This window comes from Gambusia affinis, linkage group LG13, assembly GCF_019740435.1.
Source record: "Gambusia affinis linkage group LG13, SWU_Gaff_1.0, whole genome shotgun sequence".
NCBI classification, from domain to species: domain Eukaryota; kingdom Metazoa; phylum Chordata; class Actinopteri; order Cyprinodontiformes; family Poeciliidae; genus Gambusia; species Gambusia affinis.
This window is the reverse complement of record NC_057880.1, coordinates 16,332,611-16,346,552: the sequence shown is the minus strand read 5'-3', so window position 1 is coordinate 16,346,552 and position 13,942 is coordinate 16,332,611. Positions and strand designations below refer to the sequence as shown.

General features: G+C 35.9%; 1 protein-coding gene across 3 annotated transcripts in view; it reads left to right on the top strand.

Moving 5' to 3' along the window:
* The window catches only part of khdrbs2 (KH domain containing, RNA binding, signal transduction associated 2), a 97,523-nt gene that overhangs the window by 31,603 nt on the left and 51,978 nt on the right, over nucleotides 1–13,942 (top strand). For all 3 annotated transcript variants that reach the window (XR_006372564.1, XR_006372563.1, XM_044136409.1), the window contains exons 3-4: nucleotides 1,002–1,118; nucleotides 7,311–7,457. Coding sequence is in view for 1 of the 3 variants with exons in the window: in XM_044136409.1 (XP_043992344.1) it covers nucleotides 1,002–1,118; nucleotides 7,311–7,457 (264 nt within the window). In the remaining 2 variants the exon portion in view is untranslated. The remainder of the gene's footprint in view (nucleotides 1–1,001; nucleotides 1,119–7,310; nucleotides 7,458–13,942) is intronic.

The following is a 13,942-nucleotide window of genomic DNA, read 5'->3' as shown; positions in this document are numbered from 1 at the left end:
CATAACTTTATCCCTGACCTATCAATTGTGCTCATTGAGCTTCATGATGCATTTTGTTCACTTATGCTCTCTTACAAACATTGAAGGCCTTCAGAGAACAATCATCCACAGCCCTTATTGGCAGCCCTAGATTTTATAATTTTATAATTTTTGGATATCAAAGTCATTGGTAATTAAATATAAATAGACAGAACTTCTTATATCTTTCTTTGTAAAATAATTTGAAAACTATGCATCTTTTCCGTTCCCCTCTATTACTTTAATTATGAGTAAAATACATTTGTGGTTTCAATAAGTTAAAATGGTAAAAAATTTAAAGTGGTATGAGTATGTTTGCAGTAGTTTTACATGAACATGAGCTGGTGCAAAATAAAAGGGTAAATGATAGTCAGAGCCTGGAGGCTCGAATCTGATGGTTTGTCATCTGAATAGTATTACTTAATTTCCCAATGGGATGGGAACTCATTATTTCTGACTTTATCTCAGTGCTGACCTCTGGAACTGTTTCAGGAATGTTATTGGTTTGAGTCCATGCTCCCATTTTTTTTTTTATTTCTACAGTCCAACATTGATGGTGAATACAGATATGATACATCACTAGCGAGGGCACGGTGCAGGAGAGGGATAGACACATATGTCATCCTGGACCGCAGATGAGAATCACATTCACCTTTAATGCACAGCACAAAGACCAAAATGATATTGATTTATTACAGGCTACGTTACAGCCTTTTTCTGGCACAGCGAATGGAATGTGAAATTTTATTGATACAGGATGACTAATGGCCAGCAAATGTCTTTTATGACTAACCTTTTCTCCAAAAAGATCAAATTCCCTTTACACTAAACACTTACGGAGAGAGACTCACTCTGTGACATTTGTCTTCAGTTATCTAAGGTTTTTTTTTTCTTTTAACATCTGTGCTCTTCTCAAATGTTGGAAGCACCAATAGGCTGCTTGATTTCCACTTTTCTTTCTCTCTCTCGCTCTCCTGTCTCAGTTTAACTTTGTAGGGAAGCTGCTTGGACCTCGAGGGAACTCTATGAAAAGATTACAAGAGGAGACAGGAGTGAAGATGTCCATCCTTGGCAAAGGATCCATGAGGGATAAAGAAAAAGTAAGACACAAATTGATTTGTGCTGGAATGTGGTTATTTGACAGTCCTAAAAGGATTATTTACAGAAACCCAAGCACTACAAGATATTTAACTATGAACAAACATTTAGGATTAGAAATAACTTAAATTTACTATCAGATAACCAAAGAAAGTACAAAACTTTGTTTTTAAATGATAGCATGCATTAAGGGAAAAACCTCTGTGACCCAAACAAACCTATGTGGCCCTATGTAAATAAGAATTTGACCTTAAACCTAGTGACTGATTTTACCACTGTTGTCTGGTGCAACGCCTACCATCAATGATTTGCAATAAATGGCAGTAAATCTTGCACATTGCTAGAAAACCGAGCATTTTGTTTAAGGTCATACCATAGTATTTGATCATATTTCAGTACAGACTTTCACTGGGAATCACTGAATTTTGTGTTTAGTTTTCCTTTTGTTTTTAGGCATTCAGAAATGCACCGGACAACATTTTTCACACTACATGCACAGGGTGGCACATTTGGTGCTTCACCATCTACCCAGCTCAATGCATCAATTATAACCCTAGCTTATAAGCCTGGTGGGCCGCCAGGCTTATAATAACCTGGGGGGAATCCTGGGGCTCACCCTCTGAGACGTTTTTGCTTACTTCATGTTGTCAAGACAGGTAATATTTTAGAAACTTCCTGATTCTACAGATCAGATGAAAATTGGGCCTGGGTATGTCTTTTGAAATTTCACCGTAAATGGGCTTAATTACATATAATTCATGATTTAAAAAGGGCCGTTTATGTCTTCCTGTAGAGACGGGTTGGTTTGAATAGCTTACAGTATTTTCCATAGCAATTTAACATATGGAAACTTCTTTTGCTTCCATGATTGTATAATATGATGATCTGAAACTTTAAAGTGTGCTCAAAAAGCAAAGACAAGAAAATAAATTTGTAAGGGGACCAAATACTATTTTAAAGCACTTTATATCACACTGTTCATGTGCATTCTAGTGACTATCTTAAAATATTGTGTGGGGGAGTAAAATATATATACTTTTCACTTAACAGAACTAAATGAGAAAAAAATATTTTCCCTTTCATGTTGTTTCATAGCTTTTGTCTACTAGGAATCAAAGGTATTGAATGTCCTTGACAGAGCCATTTATCTCGTTGACTTATGGTCCCTTGGGATCAAATCAGGCGTGAGGACAGACTGCCTTCTGGGGATTATATTCATGCTTATAACAGGTCTCAGAGTGTTCCTATTGAGTTACAGTGCTATTATTACTGTAGCCTTTGATTCAGACATCTTGACATGACAAAAGACATACAGCCTTCCCATGTCTTCACTGAAACCGGACCTCTTTGTTTCATTACAAGGGAAAGATGGGGTGAGAAAAATAATGCAGGGGCTTTTAGAATGGGTTTAAAGTGGCTGTAATTGATAGTTTCACAGAACCATGAAGACTATTTGACAATGTGAAAGGGTGTTTTTGCTCGGATTATCAGATGGACTTGTGGCTACCCACAGCTTAATGGAGTTTTGTGCTTTATAATAATACATTTCATGTCACTGCTAAGTGCAGCTGTCTGCCCAGTTCCAATGTTCATGTATGCAGGAGGCAGCAAAAAAGTTTTGAAATCTAAGAATAGACTTTTTGCTGAAGGCAAAGCTGTGGGTCAGAAAAGCATTTCATAGAGGTTGCAAAAGTCCTTAGAATCAAGTATTCTTCTCAACAAAACAAGGTGGAGAACATTTAAAAGAACATCTAATATGCCTGACAATGACGGAGACTTGATCTGATACAGGACCTTAAACATTCAGCAAAAAATCTTTTAATTTGAACATGGATTCAAATTTATTTTAAATGCAAAATGACCAGGTCGGGACACAATTAGTTACAAACATTCGGCACAACAGCTGATTTTGTTTTATCTGTACAGTTAAAATTAACTTTAGCAGTGCTGATGTAATGTTTAAACCTGTTTGCAGAGGTGAGAAAAAAGTTGAGATTAAAAGAGAAAGCCTCAATTTTATTGGTCCATTTACATCATCACCCTCACCTGGAGTATGAGATAGGCATCGTGAGCAAAATAAATCAAATCCTGTATGCAAAGGGGGTAGTCTCCATGTAAGTAGCTGCTGCTATTTAAACACCAATTTATTCATCTATTTTTGCAATATGCTCATATCAAAAATATGTACATCTATTGTGGTACAAGCCTTTTTCATGCAGACTGACTTTTAGACAGTCAGATTCCTGCAGACAGAGGTTTGATACCTTTCAGATTTAGGAGTTTTTCTTTTTACGGTATTGATTTCGTCTACTATCTGAAGGAGATGCAACTGACATCCAGAGGTTATGGATAAAAGCCATCCTGCCATTTAAGGCAGCTGGCCACTTGACAGTGTCAAGCAGTCCCAGCCAAAGTCCAGTTATATATCACACATATGTCAGCATCTTGCAGCCAGCATAAATACCCCAGAACTGTGGTTGAATGCATCCATACCCCAAAATTTCAACTTTGTATTTTCATTTTTTACCTCAGCATAGTTCATCTGGGATATGTGTGTATCTAAAAAAAAATTGAATGTTGCATAAATCGGCAAAATTCTTGCCAGTCTACTGCTATTACTTTAGTGAGAACACGAGCAGAAGCGTTCTCAATCAGCTGGAGCTGATTTTTAGACAGATCTGTGAGGACACTGTTGCAGTAATCAATGCGACTAAAGAGGAATGTATGGATGAGTTTCTTAGATCTTGCTGTGACATGACTCCTTCAATCCTGGAAATGTTCTTCAGGTTATAGAAGGCCAACTTTGTAACTGTCTTTGAGTGACTCTGAGGTTCAGGTTAGAGTCAATCGCTACACCCAGATATTGGGCCTTATTGCTTGTTTCCAAATGTAATAACTGACGCTGTGTGCTGACTCTAGATTGTTCCTGTTTAGGTCCAAAGGTAACTTCAGCCACTCCTGAACCAGAGACAATGTCAGAGGCATCCTACCTAAGGAGAAAAGGACTGTTGTAATTTGTTGACTTGCACCTTCATAGTCAATAAACCAACATGTATTCATCAGGTTAACATAAGACAAAAACACAAAGCTTCTAGATGTTCTCCTCCAAGACAAATCAAATACTGATGGTTAGAGAAAATAATATTGCTTGAATTTACTTAAGGTCACAAATGCCTTAAGGCCCCCTGTAGAACAAAATTATTTAAATTCATTGAAGAGTCAGGCATACTGCAGGAGAAATAATTATTTCTAGCATAACTTGTGCTGTCCTCTGTTTTGCTTTTAGACATCTTGGAAGCAAAGACACAAAGACAATCTACATGCAGGTTTTGATCAGATCCATACTGATCTGACAGACATGCAAAGACTGCTAAAATCCTGGAGTGCTTTTAATTAAAGACGACCTCTCTTAAAGGGCAAAAAACAGTTCTGCAGTGCGAGGACAAGAGTTGGAATCCACAATCAGGCTGATGGGAAAAGAGTACATGACTGACACTCCCACCTCCACTAAAAGCCACTTGTCCTTGAGTAAAGAACCTAACCCTTAAGTGCTGATGTTCAAGATGGATCAGTTCAGACAAAAAAGGGAAACAAATTACAGTTCTGGTCAACAATTTACACACACTGAACATTTTCATTTTGGTATTTAATAATATTGACAAGTTAAAGAATATCTTTAAAACTCATACAGACAATAATTTAGCCATTTTAAAGGCTAAGTCATGGTCAACAGAATCATTCTATCACGATTCTGTTGATTGATTTTTAGTCTGGAGAATAAATATAACCAGTAATATAATTTTGAGTTGTCATAAACAATTAATTTAGTAATCGATTACTATCTGTCAATTATTCTGATGATTAATTAGGTAATCAAATAAGAAATTTGAAAAACTAAAATATTGGTAAATACTGCCCTAACAGCAGTTTTAATATCGGATATCAACAGCAGCCCAAATTTTTCATATTTGTGCATCTCTGACAGTTACTGTTCTATAGTTTGGAAAATTAACCTGTAACAATAATATAACACTAATAGTTTTTTTTTTTTTTTTTTTTTTTTTTATTTAGCTGGACAAACGTTCTTCAAACATTTGTTATGTTCAATGTAATAATAAAGCAACAGGCTCACAAAAACACTTCTAAGAAAATGTTTATACCATCTTTAGTTTATGTATTCATTTTCAGTCAATTTAATGGATTAACTCTCACTTTGCACAGCCACTTTGTGTCCATGTTAGCGACGGAATTTGGCATTTGTTATACAAAGAAATGTGTTTGCCAGTAATGCAGACACTACGGTGTGCTCCGCCATCCATTTATTGTGACTGGGATGGTGGTAAATTTATTTTCCATTTCATCCGTAAAGCATCAGCTAGAGCAGTCCGCTGTGTTCAGTCTATCCGCTCCACCTATATAAATACGTATACCGCACCCTTCAATGCTGCCCACCCCAAAGCAGCCACTGAGAAAAAGCTGTGAGAGGATAACATTACATTGTCCTATTCCATGCATCACACTTTAAGAATGCATATTGGTCCCCCAAAGAATGATAAAAACCCTGGACATTTTCATCGAACTTGAACATTATGATGCTAACATTCAAGTTATCAGTATAACTTTATTATTTGTGCAACATAAATAATCACCTGGCCAGAAAAATGTGTGTTTAACAGTAAAATGTAATTTAATTATGCTTCAAGACAGGAATTTGAATAATCAAGATACTTGAATCATTCATGGAATCGCTACAGCCCTAAAACAATCGAAAGATTAATGCACTTAAAAATGGCTTCCAACGTGATTCCAGGTATTGAATATGAAAGCTAGATGATAATACACTACCACAGTTAAAGGTGGTGGAACATGTGTGGACTTTATGTTTGACATCAGAATTGATTATTTTCCGCACTTTCTTTATTTTTCTATGCATCCGCTGTACCAAGTATTTTTGATAAATCTCATATAACTATTAATTCTCTTTTGGAATTTACTGAGAAATTGACTGTTCGTTCCAAAAGGGCTGAAACAGTTCCTCGATAAATTTGGGTACCTTGATTAATAAAAATCTGAGAGTTTTGACAACCAAAAACAATAATAAAAAATTAGCATACTTCTGAGGAAGAGTGAGCCATTTTCTTTCACATATTATGCTATTAGCAGCTGATTGTTAAAAACATTATGCACAACTGCAAGTTTGAAAGATAAAAACAAATGTTAACCTGTATTTAAAGCCAGTTCTGCTGCTCCCAAGTGGCCAAAGCAGATACAAACTCAAAATGTTGAGTTTACTTTAGAAAACAAATTATCCTGCCAGCAGTTTCCATTTTTTCTGTACAATTTATGGGATCTACTTTAAAAGAAAATATCGGAAAGCTTTGCAATTTACATCTCAACACTTTAGGTTTATGGAAGCAAGCGTGGTTTGAAGACTAATACAAAAAACAGCAAGCAAAAAATAACAGAATTGCATTTGCAGTTTGTCTCTGTTGATTAAGCCTGTCTTTTTCCTTTCCTAGAAGAAAAAGATGACTCAAGTGTTGTTGCAACTTTTAGCATGATGATGAAACTTAAAACTTTTAGTAATGTATATCTGAACACTTCCCAGTTTGTTTGTGATATTATTTCAAACTCTACTGCCTCTACCTATGATGAGACATTTGATGTGGTGCCTTTCAAAAAAATTGCTCCTGCCTCATGAATCTTTTTCCACATTTTTTACGACCTCAGGGGTCAATGTGTGTTATTATGATTTATGTGATAAATTGACACTAAGAAGTGAAAATCCTGATTGTAAAGTGGACGTGAGAAATTTTATTTATGAATTTTATGTTGAAATAAAATCTTGAATAGCATGGCATGCCTTTGTATCTTGCTGAAGCTTCATAACCTGAATAATCAGTAGCCCAATTACATTTGTAACCTGCGATATACATACTACAGGAATTCCTTGAACTATAGATATTATGAGCTCATGTGAGTTTTATTGACAGAATATAAGGTAGAGTTCCTGTTTTTTGGTGAGGTGTGTGTTTACCTTCATACAGTTTTGTGTTAAAGCACAGTGTGTCTTTTATTATTAATGTATGTATTGTTAAGCTGAAGACTATAATCACAGGATAAAATTATTAGTTTAAAATTTGACTTCTGTTCAAAAAGGCAAAATCACTTCACTGACTCCTTTATTTCTACAGGAAGAAGAATTACGGAAAAGTGGGGAGGCCAAATACGCCCACCTGTGTAATGATTTACATGTTTTAATTGAAGTCTTCGCTCCACCAGGAGAGGCCTATTCCCGCATGAGTCATGCCTTGGAGGAAATAAAAAAATTTCTTGTTCCAGTAAGTTTATTGCTTGATTCTCTCTCTTATTTTCTTTTATTATTTTTCTGTAAGAGAACAATAGTCACTACTGCTGACATGATTGTTTCTTCACCAGACCTATTAATTTTTTTGCTGGGCTCAGAATATGCAAGGTTTCGTTTATAGAAAAAGAAGTATGAAAAAGAAGTATGAGATTTATCTCTGCTGCTCTACATGGTTTTTTTTTTGTTCCAAAGAAAAAAATTATGTATTCTGCAATTAAAATGCAGTATGAAACAACTTGCAAGACTCTAGCAACTCAGAGCCTGAAGAACTTTGCTGTAATTAGTGTGCATGTTGTGTACTCTTGCTGAGTCTAAGCTGTAAATATTAATCAAGCTTTGCAAATGTGACAAGCCTAATAGAGGAGTTGTACTGGATGAATCTACTTTATGGGGTTCACGCTTCTTCCTGTACTGAGCCAGCGCTCTGTATGCGAACTGGGCCAGCAGGATGATGATGCTGCAACAGCACTGAGCTAAAGCAAATACAAATTACTTAACACCGAGTGCCAAAAAACAAATTAGTAAAGGATTATAACCTCCTTCCAAAGTGGTTAGGATACCGTATAGCATTGATTAAAACAGAATGAAGTGATTTGGAAACCATTTAAACCTTCTATTTAATTATAAAAGTGCTAAAACAACGTGATGTTCGAAGCGAAAGCTTTTTGAGCACGCACAACGGCTAGTAGTTTCTACTTTCATCAAATTTTTTTAAACATGCTGTGGCACACATTATGTTATTTAAAGAAGTTTTCACGATCAAGGACCTCACAAGTTTGCTTTTTTCACATTTGGAATATGTTATGTATTTTTGATTACTTAACTTTATTTTTGTAGGTTTTAATTCAGTTAATTTTGTGTGTGTGTGTGGGTGTACCACATTTTTACATCCTTGTGGAGACCTTTCCTCTGTCTACATTGTGAGGTTGTGGGGGCCACTGCTCCTTGTGGGGACAAATGAGGGGAAATGCTGTTTGTTACTGACATCTGGTGTAAATTTCATGTCAATAAAATACATTTTCTTCCTAATAATTATACTCACAAAAATATATATATTATCTGGTACTATGTTAAAATAAAAATGAAAATTGGATCAGTGAGCCCATGATGTTTAGCTTACTATTGTTTAAAGTCTTGACTGATCTTCATATCTGTTTATATTTAAGATTTACATAATCATTTATTGAAACAACCTGTGCAGTTTCATGTTGTCTGGAATCAAAACATTCATTGGGAATGGTACATGCTTGAATACAAATAAAACCCTTTGCAACTCCCCTCCCTCTCAAAGCTGTCATGCTCACAATTTAAATTTTACTTTAGTAGCCAATTTGATTCCTGCTGTGCCTTACGCTGTAACACTGTCATCCACCAGTCCTAGTAAAAAGGAAGGGAATTTATTTATTTTTGTTGGATAAAAATGCAAATATGTTTTGTCATTCTGAGAATAATAAAAAGAATACTGCAGGCAGAACTTCTTCTCAAGCTTTATTGCTGCAGTGTGGAAAAAGATGAGATACATTTCTTTTAGATATCGCAGCCATGTTTTTCAATTAGAATATAGGCAGAATGGACAATAAAGGAAAACATATCCACATCTATGAGAGTAAACAGATTGTCTCCTTTGTGAAGATCTCCCGCCACAAATAATGATGTGGAATCACTGAAAATGGAAACTCACATTGTTGCCATATAGGAGAAAATACTGTAGTTGTAATTGGTAAAACTCCTTATCCTGTCTTAACTTTGTAAATCTTATTCTCAGATAAAGCACTGATTGATAGAGGGGAAATATTTTATTTGGTTTCATATTGGCAGTTGAGGTGTTTGGTGTTTGAGTCAAGTCTACAAATATTTAGTTAAATTCAGAGCAGTGTACACCAATATTTAACAAGCAATCTCTCTATGTGGCAACTAAACCTAAAAATAAAGACATTGTACCTTCTGTTACATGGATCTTGCTTGTTGCCTTAGGGATCTTATGGATTTGCAACTGAACTCACACAATGCAACACAACAGGCACCTGTCAGTATCTATAGTGACAGATGTTTCCTGCCTCCAGTGAAGAATGAAATCACTGTCCTGCTGTTTTCCTTTCTTATTGACATTCGATGCATTAAAAGCTGTGCTGTAAAAGCCAAGCTGTCACATTATTTCTAAGCAGAAGTTGCACATTGGTGAAAATCACGTGCATAAAGCTGCATGTCGAACACACAGAATGACAACTTAACTGCTTCTGGTGAGAAAGCATCCACAGCTGAGTGCAGATACTATTACATGTTAAAAAGAGACAGGGCCTTTTTGTTACTGTCCATGCTGCTGTTTGGAATAACGTCAGAGCTTTACTTTTACAACATGGCTCTTACTGCATAGAATGGCTGTAAGAAAGAAAAACTGGAGGAGAGTAATTTCATTCATATATATATATATGTACACACTTTAGAGTTTTGTTTCAGGATTAGAAAAACATACAAATGCAGAGAGAAGCGCAATACCCCCATAGATATTTTGCAGAGTGAGAGGTGCTTTGGAAGACCAGGCTATCCTGCATGTAGATGGGTGGCCGTACTGCTTTAATCTCAGCCCAAATGGCAGCAGACTAAGGGTAGCACAAATGCCTGAGGAATTGTTATCAGAGCCTCACCAAATAAAATATATATAATTTAGTTGATGCATAATTTGGTTCAGGGCTGGTTTCTCATTAAAAGCCAGCCTGATTAGTTATCTAGTATGAAAAGTTGTGCATTGGACGCTTTTTTTTAATGGAATTTAAAATATTAGCACCCAAAATTGTTAAAGCTAGTTAAGAAAAAAACTAAAGATCAAAATCATTCAATGATTTGCTCATTTTCCTCCTCACCTAAAGAGGCAAACATTCTCAAACATTTTTAGATGTTCAATGTGTATGTGACTGTATTTCACACATTTTTGCAACAAATGCAATTTTGTGAGGATGCATTGTTCAAACCCCGGTCCCCGTAAGAGGAAGTGGTTTTTTGGATTAAGTTTAGGACTACAGTATGAGTTGAGTTTAGGTTAGAATGAGGTACTGATAATTGTTTGGCTTAGGGTAAGTGTCAATATTAGATTTTAGAAATTGATGAAAAATGAATGGTCCCTCTGAAGGTAGAAAGACATGTTGTGTTTGCATGTGTGTGGGCGTGTGTGTGTGTGGGGGGGCTGTTTGTATCTATGTATGAAGCATCTGGCTTTTGATGAGGAAAAAAATGTTGCACAATTTCTTCTGCTACCACGAGTCGTGATGTGTTCCTAAAATCCTCCTGACCCGTTTTATCATTTCATGCATCATTTCTTGTGAAATGATACATAAATTATTGTACTATTTTATGATTCATCCCAGTTTTTGATAATGTTTTCTACATTTACAGTGGGGATGAATAACTAGAACACCAGATTTTGCAAAGTCAGAATAGCTGGTTTTGTCTTTTGGCACCTATAGCAAAGATGCAGAAAAAAATACTAAAAAATTTAACTAAATACAACACCATCAGTTTAAAAGATTTCAAATATGAAACACACGCAAATATTCCCTTCAAACAACTCAACTTGCGACAAAGTGTCCAAGCTCTTCCAATCAATCATTACATAATAGAAAATACAACTCTAGTTTGACAGTGTTGCCCATTACAACACTTCCGTGCAAGTAGCATAAATCTTTCTCCATAAACTGTCAAATTGTTAATCTTGAAAAGATCTGGAACCAGAATCTGAAATGCTTTGATGCCATTATTTGAACCTTTTTTCAAACTGACTGAAAGCTGAAATAGAGTAAATATTAAAGAAAATTTTACTAATGTAAACCAAAATAAAATAAATATCAAAATATCAAAATATGAAAGTTAGAAAAAAAATCTAGTACAGAAAAAGAAAATCCCGCTGTTTATACTCAGTCTCATCTGTCTCAGATCCATGCTGGTTAAGAGCATGCTGTGCTGGCGCAGGGGCAAAGCACAACCCATGGATTGAGACCAAAGTCTTCGTGCTGGTGGTTGCAGGTTCAACTCCCGACCTAGGGACATTTGCCACGTGTCTTCCCCTCTTCCCTCTCAAACTACTTTCAAATAAAGGCAACTAGAGCCAACGAAACCTTGAAAAAAAAAACACACATGTTACCTTTCAAGGCTTGCTAAGTGAAGATTTGTGGAGGGTAAAGGTGCTTCAGTGGATTCATACTCCCGTAGGTAGCTTCTAATAGTTAGAAACAAGTGGCTTCTGTGTGGTTACCATAGTCATTCAAGCAGTCCGAACTCTGTTGTTGAACTGTTTGGGAAAAAGGGTGAGGAAAATGTGTGAAACCAATGAGGAATGGTTCATATATTTGCAAGAGGCGTCTTCTGTTCTTAAGAGCAAGTGCTGATAATTGACTGGATTGTAGTTCCCTTAAGCAGGTCAAAGAAATCAAAAGAAAACTGTAACTGTTGCCTGAATTTCTTCTCAAACTTGATTCCACCTCCTCACATACAGACTACTCGTCCTTGCCATCATCTATCTATTACTCTCATCCTCACTCCCACCCATTCTGATAAAAACAAAAACAGTTGTGGCACCTTTTGAGGTCTGTGAACTCTTTGCTAATTGCAGACTGGTGTGAAGGAGTGTCAAACATTTGCTTCAGTGGTTTCAGACTGATCGAGGTAGTTTCCAATGGATAGGAACAGGGAATGTCAATCCAATGAAAAAGGGTGAACACATTTGCAAGAGGTGTCTTCTGTTCTGCTGAAATAGTGATGATGAAAACTTAGTGGATCCCAGTTTCTTTAAGCAGGTCAAAGCAATCAAGAAAAACTGTAAAGAAATGCATGTGAAACAAGTAATGTTGTGTAATAGACCTAGATCCATGGCTACCGGTTAGACCACCCTTCATCTGCTGACCTTGTAAAGTCTAACTTTAGCTTCATGAACAGCGGTGAGGCTGTTCAAGGTCATGCATGGTCAGAATTAATCACAGAGAGCAAACAGTCAGCCCCGAGAAGGCTCCGATGGGGGTTATCTCTATGCACTCATTCTAGCACCTCTGTCAACAGTCAGTTTTGACGAGCTCTGGCTGCTTTGTTGTCCTTTGTATGAGCTGCCAGCTTCCCTATTAAGAGCTCCACCATTCCTTTTCAAGAAAACCAAATCGACAAATGCAGCCTGAGTGGTTCATTAAGAAAAGGAGCACATGTGCAGCTTGATAAAGGTTTTGGAACCCTTACAAAAATGATTTTTCCATTTGTCAATGACGCATTGATGTGAAAAATGTAATAGGTCTGTTTATTATATGTTTTCTATATACTACATAAAAACCATTCTTATGAAACTACTGTAGCTACCTGTCAATTTAAATTTTGATATCTCTTTGGGCTTTGGTTTGATAGATCTTTACCTGTTTCGGTTCACTGTACAAGTCTGAACATTTGTGTGATTTAGTTAGAAATATTTGCCATTTTGCTGCATGAGTGCTAAATGCTTTTTAAAAAAGAGTTGAAAGCAATTTGGCTTTTATTTTATTTGTCTGATGTTGAAAGCTGAGATATATATTTTTTATCAAACAGAAGTGATTAATAGATAACAAAATTACGTCTGATCTGAAAATGGAAATCTAAAACTAGATGTACTGTTTATTTCCATGACACTTGCGAACTGTGATTGACTAGAAATTAAAATAATTATCAGTGTTGTCACTTTCCAGTCCACCAGGTCAAATACACAGAAAAGCAAACAAAGTCTTACTGATATATCTGTCAAAAATATAGGAATAAAAAAACAAGGCAGCAAAGCAAATCTTTTAATATTTCAGAGAAATAAGCCTGTCACTATGTCAGAGATGACATGATAATAGATACTTTGTGTTTGTCCCTCTGTCTGCTCTGTAATGATCCATATTTGAAGATGTGCTGATAGAAATAATTCAAAGGACAAAATATTTTGAAAAGTGCCTGAAAACCTAAAGTGCAAACTATTAGATCTTTTAAGTGCATCCTAGGTTAAAGTGCTTTACTTTATTTGTACCTTTAGTCATGTTACAACCACAAATTTTATTTTGTGTGACAGACCAACACAAAGTCATGTGTAACTATAATGTAGATAGAAAATAAGAACATAAATCTCAAGAATGTGTAAGTGTTTCTACTCAATCCCCTTTTGTCTGAAACCTCCAAATAAAATCCAGATACTACATTGCCTTTCCTGTGTATATTTTAATTGCAGCATACATGAAGGTGCTCTGTAAAGGCCCCCGAGGTTTGCCAGATAACATATGTGATAATGAATCATCAATTGGGTAAGGTTGGAGTATTGTATTTAAGAATTATGGTATAAAACAACATCCTGAGCCCTGAACATGAGGATCCCTGTTGAAATCATCATCTTAACATGGAATGAGCCTAACCCATTGCAAATCAAAAAAAAAAAAAAGTCTATTCACCCAGACTTACATAATTAAGGAGAATGTCAAT